The sequence below is a fragment of a genome, unplaced genomic scaffold, assembly GCF_019419815.1.
Source record: "Pyrus x bretschneideri cultivar Hongxiangsu unplaced genomic scaffold, Pyrus_bretschneideri_v1 Contig3, whole genome shotgun sequence".
Taxonomy (NCBI): Eukaryota; Viridiplantae; Streptophyta; class Magnoliopsida; order Rosales; family Rosaceae; genus Pyrus; species Pyrus x bretschneideri.
Window position 1 is genome coordinate 11,433,543 of NW_025999612.1, and position 22,820 is coordinate 11,456,362.

Genomic DNA, 22,820 nt, shown 5'->3' on the forward strand with positions numbered 1-22,820 from the left:
TGCCCGAAGGCACTACATCACCTGCCCGAAGGTCATATATAAATATCTTCCACCCAAATGCACTACATCACCAGTCCAAAGGTCATATATAAGTATCATTCACCTGTAGGCATATAGTATGAATATCCACTAAGTAAGCACAAAAAATCATGAACATAATCCTTACAAAATATATCTCATCGGAGCTCAATAGCTTAAACATCATATCATAAAAACCATATTCATAAATATCTCAATAAACATAAATTCAATAAAGCATGATATTTCATAAAGCGTAAATCCGATTTACTTATAAACGTTTCATAAAACGTAGCCATAAAATCATGCTTTTCATGCATGCGCATTTCTAGTAATTAAATCATGCATTTTGGAAGGGGTCCACTCACAGATGCTCCATTGTCGAAGAGCCGTGCAAACCAGAGAAGATTGAATCGCCACTAACAAACGCACCTAAGCACATAAAGGGACCAATTAATAAAACTCTACTAAAATGATTCAATTTGGGAAAACGGACGTCGTAATCGAATTCAGGACGTCGAAAAACCTAAAGAGGGACTTCGGGTTCCTCACGTGCCACCACACGTGCCGAGATAAGTCGTCAGAACGTTGGTCGAAAAAGTCGCTGTGTCGCCATGGACGGCGAAGGCGCATATGCTCCACACGTCGACCATGACAGCCCACTACGCGCACCCACGCGCCGACCATGAAATCTAGAATCAAGTCTGGGTTGGGTCGGACCTGGGTTTTTGGGTTGCTGGGTTGGGCTTGGTTATTGGGTTAGGTCGGGTTTGTTGGGTTGGGTTGAGTAGCTGAGTTGGGTCGGGTGCTGGGTTTGGATTCGGTATTTGGGTTACGGGTCGAGTCGACCAGGTTTCAGGCCTTAGGTTGACCGGAATCTGGAAAATTGGTCAAGAAACAACATATAGTCCGACTAGCTCCATTTCACAACTACCACAAGCATGCCATATATGGATTTGAAGCTACAAAGGAGAGGAAAAGAAATATACCCTATTTGGTTCAGTCGTGGCTGGAAAATGCCTGCAAATATCATGGGTTTTCTGTTGGAATCTGGGGAGAATTCTCGAGTTGATTTCATGTTAAACCTTCACAACCACGAGTAAACAACTTAACAATCAAACTCAAACATTAACTTGAGACAGAAAAGGGTGACTCCAAGGCTCACTTAATCGGAGACAGTGGAACTTGTCGGATTTGTTGACATACGGCGGTAGTGATGGAGGTTTCGGTGTCTGCACTTACATATGAGGAAAAAGGACGAGAGATGTGAGGAAGTCCGAGAAGGGTGAGGGAGATTAGAGGGAGAGAGAAGGTTAGTGGTCATGCGTGCGTGTGGGTGTGCTCGAGGGAGGGAGGAAGACATAAATGAGAAAGCTGAGGGAAGAGTCACGGGGAGATGAATGAGAAAATAGAGGGAAAAAGAGAGAGTGTCGGGGAGCAAAAAGTAGAGGTGGGCCACTTTGGCACACTAAACAATACCAAATAAGATAAATTTTAAATGAAAATACCAACCAAAGTGAATTACAAAATTACCCTTTTGTTTCGTAAAATCCGGGACGAGCACCAAGGTAAAAACTGAAAGCTTGGTGCATGTACCAAGGTCCGGGATCATTTAAATTGCTTTTTATGATCTATGCAATGTTATTTTGGGGGTAAATATGGGATTCAATGTCCAATTATAAACCCAAAAGACATGCAATACCTATCGAAAACCTTTGATATAAACTCTTCGATATTATCCAGTCTTCCAGACTTTATGGGATAATTAGGGTGATGAACCCTTATAATCGATCAGGAGGTTTAGCAACAATGTGTGGACAAATATGTGACCAGTTTGTCGATTCATCAACCAAAACCATAAGTATTTATATTGTCCGTATTTTGGTTGGATTAGTCCACATATATTCCTTTGAATCCACTGTGAAAAAAAGGTCGTTTCGTATCTTTGCTAATGATGATGTAGAAAATCAATTTCCCCAGCGAGCAAGCTTGGCAAAGTGTGCTTGTAGGCACAAGATCCTTACTTCGGGTAAGAAGATGCATCGTAGCATCATTGTTTGACTTAAGTGTCCCAAATAGTAGTGCAAAGGCAAGTAAACTGCTCGAATCACCAGGCTCTAGGCCGGCCACATGTGGCGTATCCCAATCGGGAGGTAGCCTATTGGCCCTAAAATGAAGCTTCAGGCTCATTTTTGGAGGTGGTGCAAAGATATTCTACTCTATTTTCTTCAGTGGTTTCATTCATGATCATTGTCATCTCGAATATCCTTAAAACTCAACGATGTTCTTCCGGAATGGGGATAATATAAGGTCTCTTAAATGGTAATGTAGTACCATTTATACAACGAGATGCGTGCCAATGCTCTTAATCAGGTTGGATAGACCTAAAGTCGTTGTTAGAGATGTGATTTAGGTATAAAGTTAGTGTGCGTAGTATCATATTCATCCAAACAACTAACTTTCCCACATTTGTACCTAATCACGTGTTTAATTGAATTCGGTCACATGTTTTAAGAAACATGATTCAATTAACTCATATGCAAGGGCAATATCAATAAGATTATCCACAACTAAAACAAACACCAAATATGAGTCCAAGAACATAAAAAAAATGTTCACAAAGTAAATGGTTTATTAAGGGGATTCAGCCAACAAAGCCATCCATGTCAAAATTAGTCTCACATATTGAGTACAAGAATGGTACTCCTCAACGACATTGGTAGGGGCAAGAACAAGGGCATAACCAATGATCTATTCCATTGAGACTGAATTAGATTCTGCAGGATTAAGGTTTGGGAATATTATCCCTTATCCTTGAAGTTTTAGGTCTTAGGTGCCAAATATCATGCTTCGGGCATGATCCCACACCTTGGCTGGCCCTGATTCTACCATAGGTTGTAAAAACAAACTCAAAATTGGATCGTGAGAGAGACAGACCCAAACTTAGGTTCGGTAGGCTCCAGCTGAAGGCCTCTACCGAAGCAGAGGAATACCTTTCGGTGCACCTTTGTTGAAGCAGAGTATGCCCTTCGGTGCATCCCTGCCGAAGCAGGGCACCATCATTTGGTAGACTCCAGCAAAAACTGGGTGTATACCGTTCGGTACCTCCCAACCGAATTGTTGGGGTACCTTTCTCTCACAAGTATGGTAGTAATTAGATCCAAGAATTTGGTAAACTTCCACTTTCTATGTTATTGCTTCATGAACGAGTTAGAAATCAGGAAGGACGCGAAAGTATTCTCTAGTCAAAATTCGATCGGATTTATAAATTTCAGAATTGTACTCATTTATGATCGTAATCATAGTGTGCTGCAGGCAATGTCGTTCATGATTAAACGGGTAGTAAAAGCGAGCCAAAGAGCCATGGTATCCTCGTTCGGGAGGTATTTCCATTTGTAATGCTTCTGACATAAGTCTTCAAGTGAAGATAATGGCAGAGGCTTATTCAGCTTGTTCATGCCATTATTGGCCTCAATGGTTTCTCAGCTTCTTGATAGTCAAGTGGAGATTCACATCTTATACCCCACATAAAGTGGTTTCTGTCAAGAAACATCCAAATCAGTGAAATCGAACTTGTTACGTTTGACAATCCACTGAATGGAGGGAACAAGATTATGATTGCCGCTATGGAAATCAGATATTCATAAGCATCAAAGTTAGAACATTCGGGGTTCTAAGATATGGTTTACATGAAAAACATTGAGTTTTCATGGATGTATTGTTTTATGAAAACTTTGGGATTCAAAGGTACCAAATTCGAAACTACATGTTTGAGTTTAGTTATGAACTTTCGGTTCATAAAAGAAGGTACATGCAAGAACACAGAATACAATATGCAACTAAGTGTAGTGGATTTGGATTGCTTCAGGAACTCAAGTATAAGTGCTTCGGGACTATGAAAGGGAGTCAGCGGTTCAAAGAAACGAAATAATTTATTGAATCGTTAATTGCCAAAAAGTGAACTTCAGGTCAATAATTTTGGATTAATTATCAGATTAATGGATTGTTGTTCACTTTAATTAATTCCATAGATCGTAACCATTCAAGTTTGATTGTAAAAGCAAAAATAATAATAACATTCGGGTTAAAATTATAGCCCATTCTCGGTGGGCTTGGGTGTTCTGTGCAGGGCAAAGCCCCAAAAGGGGTTTAATGGGCCATAAGTTCGCAGCGGAGCAGCCCAGTCATGGCTGCAGGCCATGAGCCGTATGTCTGGGATAGGCCCAGCAGCACAGCTACTAGTTTGTGGGCCACAAAAGACGCGGGTGCGCATGCCCAGCACGAAGTTGGCCTGGGATGGATGATCGCAGGCCAAGACAGATGGCAAGCCCAGCAAGCAAAGCTTGCTATAGACGAGCCGGGTCTCATGCAGGCAAAGCCCAGCAAGCTTCCAAGACAAGGACATAGCCCAACAAAGGCTTATTGGTCAGCGGAAGTGGACGCAGGGCTTCGAGCCCGTGCATAAACCAACTAAGGCCGATGCCTGGTTGCAATGCAATGGCAACAAGCCCATGGGGCTGCTGCGAGAGGTCCATCGCGTTAAACAGCATTTTCAGTTCATTCTTCACAGTCATGGTTAAACAGCATTTTCGGGTTTTCCAATTTTTTCTCTAAGTGATACTCATGCAGTTGCTAATCTACATTGTGATGTTTACAGGAAGAAAGTTTTCTCCTGGAGAATGTGTATTACTCCGAGATGAAGGATGTTGGGTTCTTTGATGCCGATTGGGATTAGTTCGTCGGACCATCGGTAACTTGTGAACGTGTAAATTCAGTAGAAATAAGGCTGGACCTTTTGTATACTTTGTAAATAAGTTGAACAAATAAATGTTGGATTTTGTGAGTGAAAGTAGATTGCGAGGTTCCTGTGTAATATGATGGCTTATTTTTAGTTACACCTCTTCAAACCTGATATCTTACTTTGCCCTTCTAAAACTCGAAATTCGTTTCACTTTGCCTCGTAAAACTCGATTTTGATCTCATTTTTGTCCTGTAAAATTTAAAAGTCGTCATTTTACTCTATAAAAATCGAAATTAGTTCCATAGTGCCTTAATTATATTAATCCCGTTATGTGGGTAAGATTTGGATGCACCAAGCCAATCGATTTAGTTTTTATCTTTTTCCATCCCTGCAACTCAAACACGGCACCCAGAAAAATTCCAATTATGAATTTCTTCTTTTAAACTCAATATTTTATTCTTGAATGTTAACGCATAACGAAAATTTATAATTAAATTCTTTAACACGTGGCGTAGTCTTATTGAGTGGTAAGTCGCACATATGTTCCAAAGGCAACTTTTGAATGTCAAAATAGAATGAATTTTGAGTGTTAGAAAGTAAAGTGACTTTTAAATTACAAAGAGCAAAGTGAAGTCGTAATCGAGTCCAAAAGGGTAACTAAAAATAAACCAACATAAATTGGGTGGTAATACTAATTTCACATGCCATTTTGTTTTATAAAAACACAATAATTGCACTCCCAAATAGTTATCCCGCACCCCTTTTGTTTTCAGTGAAGATTCACTAAAACCCGACTTGAATAAAGTATAATCGTCTGGGTATCGGGTTCGGGTCCACCGGGGAACAAGCTCCCGATAACTCCAATTTATTAGACACTACTCATACATAAAATTGTACTCGTACACCAGAAAGACGGTAAATATCGAACCTTATAAATTTTTTTGCTGCCGGGATGTGTTCCTCGCGTCACGTTTCATCCTTATCTCATATGTTCATGTACTTTCTGATATTCCGGCTTTGATCACCGCCGTTGAATAAGTTCTGAGATAGAGTGCTCTTGCTCGAAGCCCAAATAACAATCCGAAACTAAAATCAATTTCATCCCCTGGAAAATACGGTTAAATAATGTTATACAAGCAAACCAAGACATTGAAATCGAAATTGAAATCAAAATCGACAGTTTGATATTCGGTAACGATGAATTATTTACCCGGGTTTAGTCACCCGTAATAACAAATGGAATGTCAGATATTCGATAAAACAGGGAGAATTTATCCGCGTACCTGGATATTATTCGGAGCTGCTGGTAACTCCATGTGAGTAACCAAGTGATCGGAGAAGGATACTCTCTTCAGAGCGTATAATTCAGATGTTGAGGTGTTCCCAAGGACCAACCACCACGCTTCGTTTTTCACCTGTCAAAGAAATCCGAAGCTTAGTTTCGTTTCTCGTTATCAGATTAGAACAAGGAGAACAGTTTTACGGTTTTACCTTAGGAAATCGCGGGGTAAACGCTCTTGATTTGTTTTGCCTGTAATTGGTCTTAACCAATCTGATGTTTAAAGAGTGAGACTTTCCGCTGTCCTTTTCCTGAATTCTTAACTTCATTTCGATGTGGGGAAAATGCTGCAGATCCTAGAACAACAAAAAATTGCAGATGCTAAGCTACCGGAATCAGTTGGCATGCCTGGCAGCGAATAATAGTGAACAAAAAACGACTTGTGTCTCAATAACCTAACCGACCCACTCCAAAAGCCATCCGGTCATGTCATCTTGACCGTGGGTGGGTTTGCTATGTGTCAGCTATCTTTGAAGTCCATACCTGATAAAACTTTGAAGCCGGGAAGTTTCCGATCATGGTCTGCAAAGTTGTCTTGGGGAGATTCAGTAGTTGCTGCACGCTGAATATTCCTCTTTTGCTTAGTGAGTCGGCAAGTTCAACATTCATGCATGGCATCATCCACAAGGAAGAATCCTTATCAAACCATAAACCCTGAAACGACACAAAGATAACAGAAGAGGCTAGGCATCAAACTTTACTTTTTTGAGAAACAAATCATCCGAGTCAAATCAGTTAACGTTTAACTAATCGACTGATATGCTGGCCGTACAACGTCATAATATGAACCAGGTAAAATGACAAGCTGCGGTCCTTTTTCTAGGCAGGTACTTTATTTCGTTTTACAGTAAAAGTTGGAATGGTAACCACTAGGAGTTTACCTGCATGACCATTTGCAGAAGATGCATGCAAGTAACTGAGCTTGAAAGCCACCCACTGTTGGCACATATATCTATCATGGCCTGGATGACCCGTATACTTTGATCCAGTACCGACTTCAAGTCTGTGACGTAATCACTGATTGGTAATTCTAACTGCGAGAAATGTGCCTGAATGCAGAATTCATGCATGGTAAGAGAAACAATGAGAGAACTACAAGAAAACGACAGAACGTTTTTATTATGAACATATTGTTGAAGATAACTCTGACCTGAAACAGAAGATTGGCTTTGACATGTGGATCATCTAACCGGTCCTTATCCACTTTATATCGAACTCTCTCAGCCAGCGCTCCATTGTAATTCTCCTATTATCATATAAAATATTATAGATAGTTAAGACAAAGATCTCATATTCTTGTACTAAATAAATTTTAATTGGCACTGACTCGCAATAACATGGGTAGGACTATTGTCCCCAAAAGTTTTGGATCCAACACAGAACTTAATATCCTGTGTGGTATAGGAAGAATATCATATGTTAGCAAATTTGTACAAAAGAAGGATTCCATATGACTGCTAATTTTTAATATTCCTTTCAGTGCTAATTTTCTCAATTTTTTTTTCAAATAGCCACCGCTGGTATATTTAGTCGGTCAAGTATGTGCCTCTATACTAATCTAAAAAGAAAGAAAGTGCCCAAGACCTTAGACTAATTACCTCATTGTGCCGCACAGGAAGTTCGTTATATTCAGAAGCAGCCGATAGGATATGCAAGAACACCTATAGGAAATAGCCTTCCATAAGCATAACAGCATAAAAATGTAAAAGCGAGAACAGGACTACCAGATGAATCAAGAACCGTATCTTACTTCAAGCGACGTATCTGAACTTATGTTTGAACCAAACATTGATACAGTCATGTAGCTAAGGTAATACTGGGATGCTATTGAACCCAGCATCGTTGGCTTCACACTGTCATCATTCATCTCGATGCATCCACTGTCTTCGAGATCCTCAAATGTGTTCTGCACTAGCCTGTCAAAAACAATAGTAAGTAGTGAAAGCAATGGCACTGGAAGAGAATGATAAAAGAAAAAGAATCGATGAGAAATGGACATTTTATTACCTAGACAAGTAAGAATTTACAACTTCAGCTTCTGCATTGTCCAAGCCATAGTAAGCTGGATTAAACATCTGTAGCAAATGCAATGCGTTCACAACTTTTATGTCAAAAAATTGATAGGTGTAGAATATTCAAAAATAAAAAATAATCCGATTCCCTTTCTTTCTATATTTTTATTCTCTCTAGTTATGTGACCAAAACCATACCAGTCTACGGTATAAATATGTCCAGGTAAGATAATGCAGCGCATCCTCTTTATGGCAAATTGTGCCAGAAACTATCTCAGCGTTGATGTGATTATGCAACTGTTCCCTCAGACTACTCTCGACGGGAAATGGTTCATATAAGAACTGCAATTCATTAAACCACATATTATTCTAGCACCCTGTGAAGGATAACATTCAACTTACTACATAAAGTCACGACTTCAAATTAACCTTTTTATAGAAGCTCTTTTTGGGTTCATGAACAAGAATGACTGCTTTCCCATGCTGATCAAATTGTGGCCGGCCAGCACGACCCATCATTTGCAAGATATCTGTGATTGGAAAATCAACATATCTTTTTGCTTTCCCATCATAATATTCTGTTCCCTGCAAGAGAATTAATGGCATTATATAAATGAAAGATTTAGGAAGAATAGCTGATGCAATAGATACCTGCAAAAAATTTAATTCTAGGAAACAAATGTAACAGCCTACCACACAAATTTTGCCTTTACCTTAATGATGACTAGATGAGCTGGAAGGTTTACACCCCATGCCAATGTGCTTGTACAAACCAATACCTATAATTTGATGGACAATGCCTAATCAGTATAAAGAGTAAGATATTTTTCTTCCTAATATTCACTTTCTGTACTGTGTCTATCAGGAAAGATACGTGATTTGCCAGGTAAAGAGAATTGCCTGAATCTTGTTGTTTGCAAAAAGCTCTTCAACTAGAGATCTATCCTTGTCATTCAGACCAGCGTGATGTAATCCAATGCCAAATTGCAAGGTGTGCCTAAGGTTATTATCAGTGACCTGAGAAAGCACCATCTGCAGGTCGTCTTCTGGCATGCTAAGAAACTGCCTTGGATGTTCATCTGAAGCTGCAAACTTCAATTACAGAAAAGAAATAAAAACAATAATAATTAGTCACAGTTAGGGAATGCTTCATTTTCCCAACATGACTTCGGATCCTACCTGAATGAGGTCCAATGCAGTAAGCCTTGTCTGTCGACGAGAGGAAACAAATATTAAAACTGGTTTTGTAGGTGAGTGGGTGCATATCGCAGCATATGCTGGTTTGTTCATGCTATTCATCCTTGGGCAATAGAACTTTCCAGGGTATCCCTGTTCATAAACTGACGTATTAGTGCTATGAAGTAAACATATATAAGGCCCTTATCTGCTTTCATCTCAACAACAAAAATGCAAACATAAACAAGGAGACAGCTCTACATTCTATCTCATTTAGTGCGCATAGTCACTAGCATAATAAAAGATAAGCTAATATACATAGATCAAAAGGAAAACAGTATAGTTGTAGTTACATATCCAATTTTAAATACCCTTGTAGTTCTAGCAGCACAGGTGTATCTAATACCTTCTCTCTTTTGTTAAAAAAAAAAAAAAAAAAAAAAAAAAAGAAAGAAAGAATGACAAACATACTTTATTTAAACTATTGAGAGACGATGCAATTACATAGGAGGACTAAGGGTCCAGTGAGATACAAATCGAACAGCAAATATTGATGCAGAAGATTGCAGACCTAGATAAGTAATCTCACAATTACCTATGCATTTAAAAACAACTACCATATCATTAACGGTTGTATAAAACCCAAATAAGTATTATAAACTTAATATCATGTACAAGAAAACAAGAGATAACCGAGATGCTGTAACAAAGTCGCTTGCAAATTGAAGGAGGCCCATATTCCAATATTCCCCAGGAAAAGTTACTAACAAATCACTTCCAAAATAGAGCCGAAAGATCAAACATGAAACCATACTCCATTTGAAACACTAAATTTACTACCTGGATATGAACTTCAAGAGGTACAGGTCTCACGCTTGGTTTAAAATTGAAGAGCCCGATTTCCCCAACACCCAACCAATCAGCCAAATCCCTACAGAATTGAAACGGCAAAAGAATATTCAAAACATAATATGTTGATCAAGGAGAAAGGGAAAAAAAAGCAATTCACGTGCACTATTTCCACAAAAAGAGCATAATAGAGTATGACATTTGCTCAATTGTTTAAAAGCAGTACAACTGAAACATGCCTGAGAATACTGATAATATGACAACAATTTAAAATATATCCAGACAAATAATGCAAAAGGGAGGGTTGCATCTAGTGATCTGCAAACATTCCATCAAAGGATCTAACCCGATACCAAATGCACATACATGCCAGGTAAAAACTTGCAAAAAAAAGAAGAAAAAACTTTAGGACTTGGATATGAGATCCACTGCAGGATCCTAGGATCAAAGATGCACACAGACGTACCCTGCATTTGCTAAAGCTGTAGAAAGGCCTACAAATCGTACTTCACGCTCTGTCTGTGATGATATGTATCTCATCCTTGACACAATAACCTGGAACATAAATTTGCAAGCTCAAACCAAGTCCAACTACCTTTTCCCCAAGAAAAATCATATGGTCATCTGAAGAAAAGTGTCAACACACACAGACGAAGACATATACTGGCAAGTTCCCATCAAAGCATGATAATAAGCAAGTTCATTTCTCTTATATGTCAAATTTTTGTATTTTTCACAATTAACCAGGAGCACAAAATTTTTCTATATATACCTCAAGGATGGGTCCACGGTCAGCTCCCAACAAGTGAATCTCATCCATGATCATAAGCCCAACCTACTGATGAAACATCCATTAATGCATAGCATGCAAAATGACATACATGTGTAGAAAAATTATGTACACAAATAAAGTAGAAATCCAATTAACTATATAAACTAGTTCCTTCTTGGAGAAGGGGAAAAATATCGATATACGTGAGTGAATGCACCTTCTTAACATAGTCTCGACTATGCCAATTACGACTGATACCATCCCACTTCTCAGGAGTAGATATTATGATATCCGCTGACATAATGGCCATCATATCTGGAGTATAATCACCAGTCATTTCAACCTGACAACAACACAGAGTTATTACCAGTACCACATATTATGGTTTACTTATAGCTATAAGGGAAAAAAATTCACCATCTCTTTCCCTAGCTGAGAGACGAGGCGTCCTTTCCAATCATTCATTCTTTCCCGAACAATAGCCTTCAAAGGTGCTATGTAAATGACCTACAGTCAACAGTTCATAGTACACTTTAGCATAAAAGCAGCATTGAAATACACAAACCTATTAAGTGCAATCCTGCCCAGATCAGCACCCGTAGGTGCTACCTTCCACAAAAAAACCATTGCCCTTTCTCATTTTGCATTTCTCTCAGGAAAAATCTATTTCTATTCTGTGATTAGGAAATGCCAACGAGATACCTTCATATCAGGCTGGGTATTGAAGAGACGAAGCATAGCAAGCTCGGCAGATATAGTTTTCCCACTTCCAGTGGGAGCTCCTAACAAAACATTATTGTCTGTGTGATACAAGACATGGAAAGTCTGCCCAATTCCAAAAAAAGCATTAACTCACTGAAATGTGATGGATATTGTCCGGGAAAAAGACGAGGAAAAAAACCACAATAAAGGTGTAAAATCACTGAAACCTGTGTTTGTATCGGATTAAAGTGTGAGAATCTGTACAATGCTTCGTATGAATTGTTGCCAAGTGAAGTCACAGGGAGAGGTTTCAAATCTAGCAGTTCTGTATGTGAAGTATGAGCCTGAAGAAACAAGACTTGTCTGATCAGACAAAGCTTTTGGCAGGAGCACCTCGTTGGCCTTTATGAAAATAAAAATAAAAATTCGACCATATACCCTTATAATAAACAACGAAAACAAGTACCTCTGGCAGTGCTAGATTCTGGAAAGATATGGTGTAGAAAGCCTCTGAACGCAACCAAGAATCCGAAACAGCACGGATATAATACTGTGGTGGATGTGGCTCAAATATTGGCACAGTAAAAGAAAGCTTTTGAGGTTCCCCCTTAGCCATCCGCTTTGTCAGAGTGAATAGCTCTGAATGGTAGATGTGGTCATTCTCCGAATCCTTTAATATAGTCAAACATCAAGAAAATTATAGTTTTATATGGGGAAAAAAAAATTTGGTCCTTAAACATGACTAGTATAAGAGCCTATGACCCATAGAAAATTAACAAGAAATTGGAAATCATGTCAGCACCTCAACAAGAATCCACCAACGTTGGGCTGTGCCATGAAAACGATCTTTCCATATGAAGTGTGGTGTAATAAGTAAGTCCACCTGAAAATTAAAAAATACATAAATAGGTGTTCAAAAAAAAATTACTGAATGATTAATCAGACAACAAACATTTAGTGAGATAGAAATTACTATAAAACAAATTAAGGTTCACCATGGTACGTTACCTTTAAAACAGTTCTGGTGATTGGGCTCACAGTTGCTGACAACTGGATCCATGGAAAATATCCCAAATATTGCTTGACCAACTTCAATCACCCAAAAGAAAACAAGGAAAGAAAGGGTTAAACAAATTTCCTATTGTTTGACGTACCCCATACCAAAGTGAAGTTTAAATTACTACAATAAAGACAATATACCCTTCCTCCAGGCCCATAGCGAATCAATGCTCCAATGTCTTTTTCCTCCATCTCATATAGGCGATCTAAGTCAGCCTCTCGTTCTTCAAGCTTTCGCAGTATCTGTATGAATAAAATATATTGTCAAACAATGCACTACACTTTGAGGAAATTAATAGGAGAAAAGTATCATGTACAAACATCTCCTGAAAGATCCTTGTCAAATTGTCTGAGAGGATGCTGATGGGGCCAAACTTGGTGATCCACAGCCTTACAATAGTCCAACATGAACAATGACATCTCAGACCAGCCCTTTCGTAAGCAAATCTCAAATAAAGCCCGCATAATGCGTGCCAAGCTTGCACTTATATATGCAGCATCAGAAACCAAGGAAAAGGTATCGATTGAGCCACGAGATATGTACAACTGCAAAACACATAAGCCATAAATTAGTCAACAAATATTTCCCTTTTTGTAAAATTTTAGGTAATAGTTGGTAAAAGCAGCTGAGCACAAAGCAACCTGAATGAGAATGGAAATCTTTCCATGTTTATTTGAAGGACCCCCCTTAACTTCTAAAGGGCATGATGATCGCACCAACGCCTCAAGTTCATGCTGTTCCTCATCTCGAACAACAATATTTTCAAATTCTGAGGAGTGGGCTACCATATCAATTACCTGAAGGAACAGAAAAAGCAGCACCAGCCAAATCAAAAATAATAATTATTAGAAGGAAACTCCTTGTTATGAGAAGGGAGCTATTTGACACTCCAAAGTAGTCATCCTGCAGTCTTCATAGTAAAAAGATGGATGGAAGAGTGCGTGATGACTATTTTTGAGTGCTGCTAACAATTCTCTTACAAGAAAATAAAAAGCGAGAAACATATTTCAAGGCTGCGTTGAGATGGATGTCTCAAATAGGAAGCAAATTGGAAATACAAATGAAATAGTACACAAAACAATAACCTCAGTCTCATTCATGTGGCGTCTCAAACATTCATTGTACGTTTCAACACTTGAGTATTGAATATAAAAGTGGCTTGCAATTCGACCAAGTTCTGTACAATAAAAGTTGCCACTTTTTTCATCAAATCGCATCATTTTTGCTTTGTCCAGGGAACGTGCAGCATCCGCAATAAGAGATCTTTGCTTCAAGCTCAAGGAAGGATCTGCAACAACCTGCAAAATGCAGAAGAAAATGTCCATACCCGAAACAAGCAAATACAAATATCTAACCCATAAGCACCAATAAAGTCCAGTAGGCTTTCGAGAATAAACAATAAAGTCAGGCTGCCAGTCAAGAAAATGTTCAACAAAGATCAACTGGTAAACCATATGGGTAATACCTCATCCCACCCGATACCGTACACCAAAGGGTTCAGCCTCATTCTTATAAAAAGGTATGTATATCCAAGCCATGCACAAGCTTCCTTGACATTGGTGACAGTACCAAGTGCCACCTCTGCATTTAAATTGTCTTTCAAGGAACTAATAAACTGCAAACATTGAAGGAAATTACAAGAGCCATAAGAAAAAGTGAATCATCTCAGCATAACTTGGATAAATTCAAATACACAAAACATGCAAAACCCAAAATTTATTACGTGCAAGGACATCATATTGCCATTCTACGTCATTGTATAACGTAAAACTCAAGTATGTGGAGAACTCTTAAGTTCAGCATGTCAATGCATAATGAAGTACCCTAAGGCACAACCAAATCAATGATACCTTGTCCCATAAGTTAGTTGCAGTTCCAGATGTACCAAAGTGACTGATAAAACCTTGTCCAACAAATTAGTTTCACTTTCAGATCTACTAGAGCTGACTTATAAGCAATGTTTATAGTAAACAATCAAACAATCACAGATTCAAAACCACCTAAAACTTATCCGAATATGTTTTACACAAGGTGTAACCAAGATTCTGTCTCAAGACCCATCCAAATTATTTTGTTACAGAAAATCAGTACACTTCACAAGACACATGAGAAATTCTCACCCACTGACTGACCTGGATATATACATATCATAATGTTCTAGTGTCTTAAACTACACTAGTACCTGACTTTCTATAGGAAGTTGACTTGTCAGCAACCGAAGATAGTAGGCCAGTTTGTCGTGAGACGTAATTATAATGCCCTCACCACTTTTGTCGAATTGAGGTCTCCCAGCACGCCCAAAGATCTAAAGAAATTATCATGAGAACAAAAAAAATGGAAATCATATGATAAAGTTTGCTTGAGATGCATTTACAAGAGAAACACTTTGAATCTAACCTGCATAACATCTAGCATGCCCAGGTCTTTCCACCCACCAGCCTTTGGATCATACAATTGAGTCCCCTGAAGAAAATGCCACATTTTATATATATGTGTGTGTGTGTGTGTGTGTGTGTGTGTGTGTGTGTGTGTGTGTGTGTATTATAATCTTTTTAGGGAACAGGAAGTAAAATAAAGGAGAAAGAACATCGAACTGTCTAATTAACGTCCATTCTGTCACATCTTATCTTTAAAAAATTAAAGTATCAAGTTTTAAGCCGCACAAATAAACTATACTTTCAGAAGTCTGCACAAACCTTTATCACAACAGTGTGAGCTGGTAGATTTACACCCCATGCCAAAGTTGCTGTACAAACAAGTACCTAAAACAGAAAACAACATATCTAAAAGAACAATTGCGGCCAAATATAGAAGCGACAGTATGAAGGATAACTAGATGATATCTACCTTCAATAGTCCATCAGAGAAAAGGCGCTCGGTCAAACCTCTATCAGACCGTAACATCCCAGCATGATGAACTCCAACTCCAAATTCAAAAAGTGCAACAAGATCTTTGTTTCTGGACTTCTTAACATCCCTCTGAAATTCATTAAATGGTACCTCTATCAAAAATAAATAAAAGGTATGATATTAATAATAAGATTCAGAAAACAAAAAAAATCTTTTCTTGCCTGAACCAATGAAAACTGTGGGTGTTCATCGTTCTTGAAAAGATCCAGTCCTTCAAACTTGCGAGCAAGTTCAACCTGTAAAAATGTAATATAATTGGTAATTAGCGAAGCCAGAGCATAACACACCTCATAAAATTGACAGCAAAGAATTATAAATTTCGAACCAAGTCCATCTTTCTATGATAAACAACATTGGTTATTGCATTATAAGACTTTAAATGTCACAAACAGATTTTATCCTTTTAGATATGTATTAGCGTATGTACAATTGCATCCTTTCAACTTATACCAACATGCCTTTATTAATTCATTGTTGAACCAGACCAATAATATTAACTCCAAAACCTACAAACAATGTAGGACAAATGGCACAATATCAAGCCAGTTCCTATGACTAAAATGAAGCTTGCAAGGATTCATACTGGTCTAGCTGATGCAATTGCATTAACAACCAACCAAGCTTTCTCATTGGCGAAGTTGGCATAACTAGTTTATTATTCACACTTCAAAAAGAATTTCAAGCCAAATAGAAGGGCCACAAAATTCAGATGGAAGGAGGGTATACCAATTTCTGAGCTGTTTTTGCTGTGTCCTTTCGAGAATGAACGAATACCATTGCCTGATACCCTTGTCTGAGTGATTCAACAACCTGGCAGAAAAAGTATCAATCAGTTAATAACCATTCCAATGCACACATTACAGAAAGGACAGCCAATCAAGAAGAAATACCTTCTTGTAGCATATCTCATTCATTAATTCATTTCGGGCTGCAAAGTTCTGCTCATTAATACCAATATACTGCTGTGCAAGGGGCACAGGACGATAACTAGCATCAAAAAAGAAGAGTCCTGCATCTGGATTCACTCTCAGAAACTGTGCAACCTGAGTGATTGTAAAACAATTACCATATCCACATTAAGAAATAAATATGAGGCTTTAAATTATGGCATGTAAATTCCAATCAATAGTTCAATACAGATCATAAATATAAAAAACTGGCCAAGAAACCTCCAAATAGTTGGGTAGAGTGGCTGAAAGGCCAACAATGCGTATCATCGTCTGTGTAGATTCCACCTGCCAAGCACACCAAAAACAACAAACCCAAAGACAAAAACAAAAATCATAAGCAACTAAATCAACAATCAGATAATCATTTAAGTAACATGTAATATCTGATAAACATTTATAAAAATAAACATCCTGCTATTACATAAAACAATAATCATCTTTGCAAGCAGTGCCTTCAATAAGACTTTGATGGATACTTCCTTTTAACAGGGAAAATTTATCGAAAGACTTGTTGATGAATACGCCTTCAAGTCTATTTATAAGTTATAACTACTGGGTTGGTAACATTGTTGGCCAATTCCCTAACAGCTAAAGTTTTTGACTTTCAATGGTTTGTATAAAGTTGAGGAAAGTCGGGTCAGCAACTCTCACCCTCACGCCCGCACTTATTTACTAATTTGCAAGGTGTATCTCTTTGTCTGCATCTTCACATGAAAAATGAATCTGCAGGTTAAGAATAAGTTTAGTACATTGTTGGCTCATTCCCTTAGCTCAAGTCTTTTGGGTCCATTAGCTGTCTAACTATAACAACTCCCCTACTGTATAATCAGAAACAGTTGTGTAAACTCATAAATATGTTGGCGGGAAAAAAAAAATTGCCTTTATCACAATATACAATAAACATCAAAATATTGTTCGGATTCAATTTCAAATTATGGTAAATGACTAAGGGAACCCGATTTTCCATAAGAAGATGAAGACTAAGAGCAACAAGAAACAGAGAGGATCTCTCCAGCTTTCATAAGCTTAAATTGAAACTGTACAGATGTTATTCAATTAATCTAAACAGTGTGAGTTATTTCACATCAATAAGCCAAGAGCACTAATGACTCGCTAAAAGTTTACCTGGCGCAAAGTCCGAGCAACTAGTGCCTCAATTACAGGGCCCCTGTCATCATTCAATAGATGCACTTCATCAATAATTAAAAGCTTCACGAGCATTGAAAGTGCCATGTCACTGCTCTTGCGAGTAATGACATCCCATTTTTCAGGTGTAGTAACTATCATCTGAATAAAAAGAAAGTAGAGACGTTAAGGGAACAGGATAGGAGCAACAACAGCATACTGAGCATGCAAAATTTGATAAAAAGTGACCTGAGTTTCTTCAAGTTCATTCTTAGATAGTTGCATGTCGCCAGTAAGCTCTTTCACAGTCATATTCAATGGAGATAAGCGATGGCTAAAAGTTGATGTGACTTCTGAAGCTAATGCCTAAAAAAGAAATGGTAATAAGTAACAAGCCACTAGTTCAATGCCCATCAGAGAAAAAAAGGAAAAAAAAAAAGGGAAAGAAAAAGGAAGAGAGTAACATAGGATAGATACCTTCATAGGTGCAACATAAACTATTTTAAATTCGTTTTTATGCAAGTAACCATCTTTGAAGTGCTGTCCAATCTGCACCATATGACTAGTCTAGTCACTATCTAAATATCAAAATAGATCATAACTACTGAATGCTAAATAAAGAAAAGTACAGAAAAAGAGCTTCTTAGGTTGAATTCAATCCTATAAGCAGCAGCACCATAACATAAAAGGAGTTAATTAACTAAGACAGCCAAAAGTTTAGTTTCCTTGCTTTTGTTTTGCAAGGTGGTATCCTTCAAAACATTAACCTCCTACAAAAAATATAAGTAGCACTTCCTAGGTCATAGGACATTACAACTGAAGTTAACTCATACATAATATAAAACCAATTGTGTGAATCTGTGCTCAACTCCAAGTAGTATGAGATAAGTATGATTGCCAAAAGGAACAGGGAACCAGGAATTCTCAATCATTGGCATACCTCATGTAGAATAGAAATCATAGCTATGTTCGTCTTACCAGCTCCTGTTGGAGCACAAACCTGCAAGCAAATCGAAATCACATTCAAGCATATCATACACACTTTCGCAGGAAAGGTTTGGTATTCACATAGTAAATGGAAATAGCAACTTACTAGTATATTTTCATTAGTGTTATAAACAGTATGAAATATGCGGCTCTGAATACGGTTCAAAGATTTGTATCCCCGAAAAGCAGCTTGAGCAAATTCATCTAACTCTGTTATCTCAATCTGAGAACAGATGATAATAAACAAAAAATTCCATACAAAAGGAAAGATGTCAAGGCCAGTAGATGATAAAAGAAATGGAAAGTAACGACAATCCTGTTTGATAAACCACCAGTAAATGCACAAATATTATGGCCTGCTTGCCAGTGAACTCCAATAGTATCACAAACTTCCTATGGAAAAATATATTCATACATTATCTTATAGCTACAAAGCATGTCATGGTCAATATAATTCTCCAAGAGAAAGTAATATCCGAAGGTTTATACATGTCACATACATTCTATCCAATCGTTTCCCCTGCTCACACTTAATATGAAAAAAGAAATATGATAAATGTAGCAAAATGAAGAATGCTTCCCGGTAAGTTTATTTCCCTGGAAGGGGTAATAAGGGATGCATCTATAAGCTAGCTACCACCTGTTCGGTCAGTCCATTTATAATGGTTGCCCAAATACCAACATAAGGTTTACTTTGATTTCATCTTTTAAGATCATAGATTATAAAAATAAATAAAAGTAAATCCTTCATAGTTGACTGCCTTGAAGGGAGTGTCAATGTTCTCTAAAAAGAACCTGTTCTTAATTTTAGCATGTATTCTGTTTGTGCTTTCTTCAGGTGTTGTTTGACAAACATACCAAGCCCTATTCCCTATTCATCGGGGAAAGGGAAAAAACAGGTCTAGTACTTAGTTCTCCGAGAGCAGCTAGTACCTAAAATAATATAGAAGGAGACTCCCTAACTTATTATCCACTTGTGCGCCTCCGAAAGGTACCTATTAGTCATCTCCAATTAACAAAATTATGTAAAGAATTGAGAACCGGTGTATATAGTTTTAAAATGACAAACATGAAATAAAATTATCAGAAAAGTTAATTGTTACCAGCTTTTCTCCTGGTTTCATTTGTGCTGTTGGTGTTGGGGGAATAATGACTTCCTCATACCCCTTATGATGCTTCCTCACAGTTCCTTGAGGAAGAGCACTGACTGCTAAAGAGTGAGCTTCACCATACCCTAAGAGATCATCAACAGGTTTTTTTCTTTCACTTGCTTGTACTAGAGAAGAAAATTTTACACCAGCCAGATCACTATCAGCGCCATATTCTGTTCCTCGTCTTTGTCGCTTTTCCTCTTTGCGCCGAAGTTTATCAATTTGCCGTTCAGATTCTGTTTGAACAGTAACCTGAAAACAGAAATGGAATGCTTGATGCCATATTTAGCCTTTTGATTTATGTGTCGACGAGAACAAATTTATACAGAATCAGTTCTACCTGTGTGCCATAACTAGGCATACGTGGTTGAGAGCTTGAAGATAATTTATCAGATTTCAGTCCCAGTAGCCCTTGATGGATGGCATCGACGAGTTCCTTTCGATGCTGTGGGAAACATAAAAACAAAAATCAAAAAAGAAACTTTAGCTGTAAATTCATGAAATATTAAATCTGGAATAGACTTCTCTAAGAAATATCCATCAAAAATGTATACTAGATGGCCAAAGAAACAATTGTATCCTACAACTGAAACGTGATATGCTGTTACAAAAAAGGGGAATCAAATTTGTATTTAAAGAACAAATATATTTATAAAAGAAGGTGCCACTTCTTCAAACAAAGATCATGATGACACATTTTAGGAAAGAGTACTGGGGAAGCGGATTTTTGTGTTGCCTGTGCATGTGTGTTGGTAGTGTTTTAGGAGGACACTGTAAAGAGTATCTAAGACTAGCTCAACAAAGTAGTAGAATGTTTATATTCTTACTGATATGAGGTCTTGGACAGTTTCAAACGCACTATCCCCAACAAGATCTAACAAGTCACCTGCTATCTTCATTAAGAAAAAGATCTCATGATTAGTATGAATTTAGTTGCCTACAAAAGCACAAGAGTGAAGCCCGTTACAATAAAAGTAGATGAACTATTAATGAATACCTCATCACCAGATTTGTCAGAGTCAAGAACCCGACAGATGGCCATAGCCAATTCATCTCCAGAAAGCTGTGAAGTACTTTTTGTTATTATCCGATCACATGCATCTTGTAACCAACTCAAGTTGAAGCTTTGTCCATTGGAAGTAGGTTGACGATCATTCAAGTCATTGCGACTATATAATCCTTCATAATATGATGTAGAAGAAGTGCTTTCCTCACCCAATAGCTCCCCATCCTCCAAAGAAACATCCACCAGAAACCGAGCTGGTGCATGGAAAACAAGGTCAGCGCCAAATTCTGCATTGTCATCAGTCCCACTTACAGGGTTTTCTGGAAGCGAAGTCCCCCCATCACTAGACTGCACCCCACAAAGTCTCTGGGCAAGGGAGACAACCTTCCGCATGTTAGCATCCGAAACGGCTTGACCAAGTAAGTTTTGCACTTCCAGCCTGCATTTCAAATATTAGAGGATAAAATCAAAATTCTTGAAACTTTGTTTTCGTTTGGTCGATAATCATAGTTAAAATTTCATATACAATCTCTAACTACGCATGATAAATTAATCAAATTGCGATGGATACTCATTTGACACAGTCCCCTGCATTCCTTAATTTGCTTCTATATGAATGTAAGGCATTTGTGAGAATCTTGTATAAATATGTTCCAAATTAGTTTCATCCGTCAATGAGTAAATCAGGTCTACGAATGTTCAGTTTTGTAGATAAAGAAACTTAATAAATAGTAATGGACTATGAATAACTTGTTCGTTGTGTTCCTGGAGGCCAGAACACAAGGGAGCAACCACTTGTAATACTATATTTACTAATTTCACTTCTATCTGATTAAAATGAACATTAAGGATTGGAAAGCAGAATTCTTACCTTCTCCTGGCAATAATTGTTTCAACATTGGCTTCCTCCGCTGGCGAGCTGAAAAGGCGGTACATAGCCAGTGCCACCTCACGAAACTCTTCGGAGGAAACTTCTCCATCTATCAATTCAACCACTGCTCCGACAAACTGCTTGTACGCTTGCCGCACTTCAACTGAAGCTGCTCCACAAATTTCTAGTTTATTCAATATATCAAATACGGTGTGCTATGTCCACAATCACACTACAGGAAAGTTGTCAACATTACCTTCTTCCCATCTATGAACTATCTTCCTAGCAAGTTCCGACTCATCAACTGAGCTCGAAGACCTACACCGGATAAGTCCGAAAATCCAAATATTATTTCGGAATTAATTGGTCAAGAACAACTAATCAGGAACCGTAAACAGCTTCACTAGTAAACATTAGCACAAAATTCACGTCCCGAGCAGCGTATTACTCCTCCATTTAATCACTAAGATCCTAATACACACAGAAAATACATAGATATTGAATTTCGTTTAATTCGTCCTAATTTCTCCATTAAATCTTCGATCAAGCTAAAGCTAAATTGCATCAAGCTCGTTCCACGGGGAAACTTCGGCATTCCATTCCAGCTCCTATCTCATATCAAACTCATATCAATTTTCTAAGCATCCTACTTACATTTCCTACACTTTCTCGGCAACCAAACAGAAAATAACAGTAAAAAAAAAAAAAAGTGAGAATTGTAGAGAGAAAATACTGGGGCGGTTTGTGGCGGCTCTGGAGGAGGATCTTCCGCTGCAAATAGGCCTGATCGACGTCAAAGGGCTCTCTAAGAGAGCTGGTCAGCCGCGGAAGTTGAACCAACATCTTTCCGGATTCTTCTTCTTCTTCTTCTTCCGCTTGACGAAATGAAGCTTTTTGGTGCTTGAGAGCTTGAGGGCGTCTGGTTTTTTTTGGCACGAAAAGATTTCGGGTCAAGTAAATTAAGTGACCCGAATGTATACGGGTCCGACCTGGTATTTGGTATTTTAAGTTTGCGATCACGTATATTGGGTTCGTAGTGAAATTTTGACGGGCCGAAGCGAATGAACCGTTGGAATGACGGGCCGGATTGCATAAAGCTAGTAGGTATGGGCCATATCATTCGGTCATGAAAGTTCAACACAGTAGACGGG

The 22,820-nt window shown here is 38.1% G+C and overlaps 1 protein-coding gene across 1 annotated transcript; it reads right to left on the reverse strand.

The window, feature by feature from the left end:
* Positions 1-5,412: 5,412 nt before the first annotated feature.
* On the reverse strand, positions 5,413-22,591 carry LOC103960276 (DExH-box ATP-dependent RNA helicase DExH14). Its single transcript, XM_048589026.1, has 49 exons — positions 22,403-22,591; positions 21,926-21,987; positions 21,670-21,838; positions 20,790-21,237; positions 20,620-20,685; positions 20,133-20,237; positions 19,745-20,044; positions 18,748-18,864; positions 18,595-18,654; positions 18,132-18,203; positions 17,904-18,020; positions 17,655-17,816; positions 16,749-16,814; positions 16,470-16,622; positions 16,306-16,389; positions 15,741-15,815; positions 15,517-15,648; positions 15,366-15,431; positions 15,067-15,132; positions 14,852-14,974; positions 14,135-14,284; positions 13,755-13,967; positions 13,311-13,466; positions 12,990-13,214; positions 12,810-12,911; positions 12,618-12,698; positions 12,412-12,492; positions 12,076-12,279; positions 11,837-11,953; positions 11,610-11,732; positions 11,325-11,414; positions 11,125-11,250; positions 10,908-10,970; positions 10,602-10,690; positions 10,127-10,217; positions 9,290-9,439; positions 9,011-9,202; positions 8,824-8,889; positions 8,540-8,695; positions 8,309-8,452; positions 8,106-8,173; positions 7,849-8,014; positions 7,697-7,759; positions 7,249-7,344; positions 6,980-7,147; positions 6,582-6,752; positions 6,251-6,394; positions 6,043-6,174; positions 5,413-5,864 (listed from the first exon to the last, which is right to left on the reverse strand). The coding sequence occupies exons 1-49, from the start codon at positions 22,510-22,512 to the stop codon at positions 5,781-5,783; spliced, it is 6,264 nt and encodes a 2,087-aa protein (XP_048444983.1). The 5' UTR covers positions 22,513-22,591; the 3' UTR covers positions 5,413-5,780.
* Between the last annotated feature and the right edge of the window lie 229 nt (positions 22,592-22,820).